Below are 6,175 nucleotides of genomic sequence, written 5' to 3'. Positions count from 1 at the left end.
GTATAATATTCGCCAATAAATCAATTATTAACCGGAACGCAACTCGTACATGTCGCGAGAAAATCGCGGACTCAACTAGGATGTGTCGTGCAAAAACAACGGACGCAACTCGGATATCGCGAATTATATTTTTGTATTCTGGGACGCAATTCGTATGCAGCCGTAAAATCAATACATTCATCGTTCCACTCAGAATCTAAAATAAAATAATAAATTATGTATGATGCCTTCTTAAAATGATTTAAATATAAATTTGAATGCAACAAATAAAATTAAAATAAATTAAGTATAGCTTTTATATTATACGCTTGTTAATACATTTTACATTTCACTTAAAAATTTGTTACGACTCATGTAATATATATTTTTTTATAGTTATATTGAATATTGGTATCAAAATGTGATGTAAATAACTAATATTATTACTAATATTATTTACTAATACTATTATTATTATTATTATTAATTAATAAGGTAACCACGAGCGCATTAGGCGACTTTGTTATACCTATATAGTTGGTTGAACTGTTGAAGTTTCTAATAAAATAAAAAATTACTGTGGCAGGACCAGTCCAATCATTTTCCAAGCTAAAACTAATAAAAAATGAATCCTGATGTAGCAATAAAGGTACCTGTAAAATATTTGCAATGGATAACATCTGTGCAAAATGTTAAAAAGGTACATTCTAGAACACAGACACTTTGTACGGTTGGGTAAAAATGTTCATTTCAGAATGCGGATAGGTACATTGTACTATTATATAATATACATAAAGCATATATTGTAAATATAAGTATTAGGTATATTTATTACTGTATTACTGTATTACGTTTCACTTCATCTGTGTGAGTCACTCTTTTTTTTTTTATAAGATTTTACCGGCTTTAACATGTAAGGGTTAACCAACATATTTTTACATGTAAAAATTTGTTAATATTTATGATAAAAAAATTGGTTTATATTTACATTTATGTTAAATAAGCTAAACTTTGTTTGTTAGATCTTAGATTACATTTTGAGATTAACTTGCTACCTAACAAGTTTGTTATTCATTCAGAATTTCTTTTATGTAGCGTGGGAGACTAAGAATTGTGAGTGTTTGTTCGTATATAGGGTATTCCTCAAATAAATGTTTTATTGTGATTTGTGAATTTGTGATGCATGTTTGATATGAATTGCATATTATTTTATACTTATCTATATTTCAAATTTAGCAATATCGTTATTATAATACTTATATTTATAAATTAAATAAAAATTAATTTACAGACATTATTAATAGTTATATTTTCTACGAAATCATTGTTTTTCATACTTTGGAATATTATATTATATTATATATTAAATGACACAGCTAAAAAAGGTATGTAGTCTGCGCTCTAGTGGTAGAACTCTACCAGACAATTACATTCGAAGAAGCTAAATCGTCTTACAGAAAATTTAATATAATTTATGCTAGAGCGCTAGGTATTATTGCATTAATGTATTATAATTTATATTAAAAGTATATTTAATATTATACAATTAAGATACAAATAGTTGATAATCTTCAACAATTTAATGTTACGATCATCAACCAACCAATTCAACATAACATTATTTTTACAAATAGAGAGCGCTTGCAGTCAGTTGTTCCTGCAATTAATTTTATTATTTTAATTTTTAATCAATTTACCTATCAATAGCTGATATCTCTATGATACGATTAAAGATATATCTTTAATCGTGCTCTGTGATCTTAAATACTAAAAAAAAAGTAATCAAGTGTAAATACTGAATTCTTGTTTAATACTTTGATACTTAAATCGTGTTAAAATAATAAAATGTAAGCATTCTTGTTATAGGGTAGTATAACTATAGTCACTGGTCTGTGCTCAGTGCACTCTTTGAGATAAACCTATATTACAAACAATAATAATTCATAATTTTAATATTATGTTAGTGCATACAACAGCTGCATTGACAAATAGTGCATACAGCATAAGACATTAGTGCACACAGACTGAGCCAGTCTTGTACTGCATCAAATTGAACAATTCGTGCATAGAATAAATTATTCCAAGTCTCATTAGTAAGTGAATGTCCCAGAAGAAATTACACCGTATCTTATAAGTTATAACTATTTTATAGGTTAAAACGCAAAACGCATAGACACTAGACACTAGGACATTAGACAATAGACATAGTATCTGGAACTAGGAACAGTGAAACACGAAAGGGTTCCAAATGGCGTGGAGATCTCATGGTCGAAATAATATTGAACTTGTACAAAACTTACGTGGTAAATAATTATCATAAATTATAATTCATAAGTGTCATCGGTGGGTGGCTTCTTAGCTCATAATTTCATGTTTTTTTATTGTGTCTCAGCTCATACTCTTATTGTGCCGTTTGTGTACAGATTGTGTATTACTAATAAAGAAAAAGAAAAAAAAAAATAAATTATAATATTATTATTATTTATTAATGGGTCCAGTTATTTGCATTCAATTTCTTATACCATAAAAATTGTCTTGGTTTATTTTTAATTCTTAAATATGTTATATACTTATATTATTATTCAGTTCATGCGCAAATTGATGTACCTTTATTCTGGATATAAAATAGATTTCAAGACATTTTTACCATTTTAGTATTACGTATTATTCACTAACCATCAAATGATAATTATGTCTTAAAATTTTCATTTTTTTCAGCTAACAATGTTATTAAAAGTGATAAAGTAGAAAAAATAATGAAAGTCGTTGATAGGGGCAATTATGTATCAACATCACCATATTTAGATCAACCACAAAGTATTGGCTATGGAGTTACAATCAGTGCACCTCATATGGTATTATATAAGACATATTATTATGTTTATGTGAATTAAATGTTAAGTAGCTCTAAAGAATATTGCAGTTTTATGTAGCACTTTAAACAATTCCCTCAATAAAGGCCAAGTTGTCCATTTTTTTATTTTAGTATTAAAAGAAACAGGGAAGAATGCAAGAACATCTCATATTGTATATAATATAGATATTATCTTACATTTTATAAATATGTAGTTTTAGAAGTAATTTAAAATATTATAATATGTATGATATTATGTTACACATAATTATCTAAATAATTTTATATATTGTATAATTTTAGCATGCATACGCTTTGGAACTTTTGAAAGATCAATTAGTTGAAGGGGAACGAGCCTTAGATATTGGTTCTGGATCTGGATATTTAACTGCTTGTATGGCTACAATGTTAGGAGAAAATGGAAAAGCTGTTGGCATTGATCATATTCCTGAACTTGTTGAAAAATCTTTAGAAAATGTTAAAAAAGATAATCCAGAACTATTAAATTCCCAGAGAGTGATTTTAGAAAGTAAAATATCAGAATACATTTCAATATAGTTTTTATGAATTTAATAAAAGTATATTAATGCTACAGCTGGAGATGGACGACTAGGATTGGAAAAATATGCGCCATATAATGCAATTCATGTTGGAGCTGCTGCTGAAAAAATTCCACAACCGGTAAACATTTTAATAACATATAATAATATAATATAATAATTATAACTTGTATCGTCCATTGGTTGAAATTTTCCCATAAAAACCATAAAAACCAAGCTCTAATATATTGCATATCTGATTTTATGCATCGTTCAGTATCAGCGTTTGTACTTCTCCTTTTATTCTTTTATTTGTATAAACATTTTGTAAAATCGTTTTTAAATTTTATCTTAGTGGATAGTCGCCACTTGTGTATTCCTATTTTTCGTATTTTATCCATCTTTATGTGTAAAAAAAAAATATTTGTGCAAATTATCAAACTACGACAATACCTTTCCAATGATACATCTATTTTTTTTAAACTTATTACCCTTTTTACCATTTTTGAAATTTTTCTTTTTTAATGTATGTGTGTCAATATAGTTGACACATACCTTGCTGAAAGCTAATATACTTCTAAAATTATGGTAACGGTCCAATATGCGACCTACACACTGATTTACGGTCCAATATGCAACCTACACACTGATTTATGGTTCAATACATGTAATACTTACAAATAATTTTAATTTTTAACTAATCTTTTTTTCATTCCACTTCTCAGTGTCGTCAATAACTATATGTATTGTTTCAGTCCATATTGTTATGAAACGTATTTTTCATATCAGTCAAAAATGCATCAAAAATGGTTTTTGGATTTTGACACGATCTCCACCACTCTTCTTGGAGTTGTCGATCTAGTAAAGGAGAAGCCCCATTTTTTTTGATATTATATTTGGATTTCATAATTCTCCATAAGCCTTCAATTTGTTGAGTGTGTGCTCCTGTTTCCAGGTCAATAAAAAATTCTGAATGGTTAACTGTTTGATGAATATATCCATGATGATTTAATGTTGAGTACGCTCTCCATTGGTCACTATAAATTGTCGTTCCAGTTTTTATTTCGTTTTTAATAATTTGTAAAAGAGTTTCTGACTCTTATATTCCAAATACCCATGGGCCTACTATACGATTCCCATAATTTTTATTTGTACGTACTATTTCATTTTCGTCAGAATCTTCGTTGCTGGAATTACTTATTTCTCTTAATGGCTGATGGTCCCCACGCTGTAATCGACCACGGTTATACTTCCTTTTACCTTGAAAAAGGGATTCGTCAATTTGGACAGTACAACCAGTACCACCCATTTTCTCTCTTTTTGAAAAACAATATACTGGTATATCTCTACATAAATTATACCAATCAACGATGGTGTTTTTGCTTCTTCCAGTCCAATTTACAGCTTGATTTATTGGAACTAAATTAACCCAGAACCAAACTATTTCCATTATTTCACATAATGATAGCTGACTATTACAACGGCCGTTAAGATCCGTGTAGGTAAAAAAGTCATTATCTTTACAAATCGATTGGTAAGTTTGGCAACCCCGTTTTGTGCATCGTAATGTTACAACTTTTTTCATAGTGCCATCAGAATTTCGTTTTTTATTATTTCTTAAATATTCCACAAGTTGGCCATTACATACAACACCGTCTTTCACCTTTATACATGTCATCAGATTATCGGCCAGTAATAACCCTCGGTCTTTTAAATATTGGACACATACCACTTCTCATTATCTCTAATAATGTTTCTATATAGGTGACCAATAGTAGATGTCATGTTGAGTTAGAACATAAAAATTCACACGCACAAAATAAAACTCAAATAAAAAATCACAAAACGAGCGCACGACACATACGAATGAAATCGGAACTGTACTGACTGAGGACAGTAAAGTATTATAAATGATTGTAAGTAGATACCTATCGGAGAACAAAAATAAAATGAAATAGAATAAAATGCCCATAATGACAATTATCGCGATAAAGAAACCTGTAGATCAACTCAATCTTATCGGTAGGTCGAGTAACATTTGTAGGTCGCATATTGGACCGTTACCAAAATTATAGTGTTATTGCTAAACAAATATTTTATATTATGCATTGTTAAATTACAAGATTATAATATAATATTTTATTTTGAATAATGTGTTGTATTACTTGTTTTTCATTAGTTAATCGATCAATTAAAACCGGGTGGGCGTCTTGTATTACCAATTGGGCCACAAAATGGAGATCAAGTGTTGGAAGTGATTGATAAGAAATTAGATGGCTCAATATCCAGGAAAAAGCTGATGGATGTGATCTACGTACCTCTAACAGATGCAGCATCTCAAAGAAGTAAACGGAATCACTGACCATATACAATTTATTTTGTGTAATAAAAATATATTACTTAAATAGAGCTCTGAATAATCAATTAATAAGAAATCTCTAGTTTTTATAAGACATGTATCTCAACAGAATACCACTGTAAAAGTTTTTCTTAATGTGTTATTGTATTTGACATTGTTATTAAATTATATTTATAAAATCAATCATTCTGACATTGATTATCGACATTTTTTTATTTTTTTTCATTTTGTTTAACATGATTTTAGATTTGTAATCAAATTATCACTAATAATTAATAAATGTCATAATCATGCACTAAGATCTTAATTAACATTGGTTACATTCTGTTATTTTTTGTTTTTAATTAATTGAATTCCTTACTCTAAAGTTTTTAAGTGTTATAAGCAAGGCCGCCCGCAGTTTTTTTTTTCGATGTGATGTAAAAACAGATTATGTAGTGCAGG

General features: G+C 28.4%; 1 protein-coding gene across 3 annotated transcripts; it reads left to right on the top strand.

Moving 5' to 3' along the window:
* Nucleotides 1-1,704: 1,704 nt before the first annotated feature.
* Nucleotides 1,705-6,061, top strand: LOC100163474 (protein-L-isoaspartate(D-aspartate) O-methyltransferase). Of its 3 annotated transcripts, XM_008184914.3 has the most exons (7): nt 1,705-1,826; nt 1,944-2,072; nt 2,132-2,282; nt 2,698-2,834; nt 3,137-3,362; nt 3,429-3,514; nt 5,552-6,061. In XM_008184914.3, the coding sequence occupies exons 3-7, from the start codon at nt 2,228-2,230 to the stop codon at nt 5,732-5,734; spliced, it is 687 nt and encodes a 228-aa protein (XP_008183136.1). In that variant the 5' UTR covers nt 1,705-1,826; nt 1,944-2,072; nt 2,132-2,227; the 3' UTR covers nt 5,735-6,061. The 3 variants fall into 3 exon arrangements, with proteins under 3 accessions (XP_008183136.1, XP_001946333.2, XP_016659881.1); XM_001946298.5 differs by having other exon boundaries at nt 1,717-2,072; XM_016804392.2 differs by having other exon boundaries at nt 1,717-2,072; nt 2,115-2,282.
* Nucleotides 6,062-6,175: the final 114 nt, after the last annotated feature.

Source organism: Acyrthosiphon pisum, chromosome A1, assembly GCF_005508785.2.
Source record: "Acyrthosiphon pisum isolate AL4f chromosome A1, pea_aphid_22Mar2018_4r6ur, whole genome shotgun sequence".
NCBI classification, from domain to species: domain Eukaryota; kingdom Metazoa; phylum Arthropoda; class Insecta; order Hemiptera; family Aphididae; genus Acyrthosiphon; species Acyrthosiphon pisum.
This window is presented reverse-complemented; position numbering and strand designations above follow the sequence as displayed.

Excerpts from the sequence above, each read along its gene's own strand:
- LOC100163474 (XM_008184914.3), top strand. The coding sequence starts at position 2,228 with ATGGCGTGGAGATCTCATGGTCGAAATAATATTGAACTTGTACAAAAC. Across the intron at positions 2,283-2,697 it reads ACTTGTACAAAACTTACGTG|CTAACAATGTTATTAAAAGT; the intron begins GTAAATAATTAT and ends CATTTTTTTCAG. Across the intron at positions 3,515-5,551 it reads CTGAAAAAATTCCACAACCG|TTAATCGATCAATTAAAACC; the intron begins GTAAACATTTTA and ends GTTTTTCATTAG.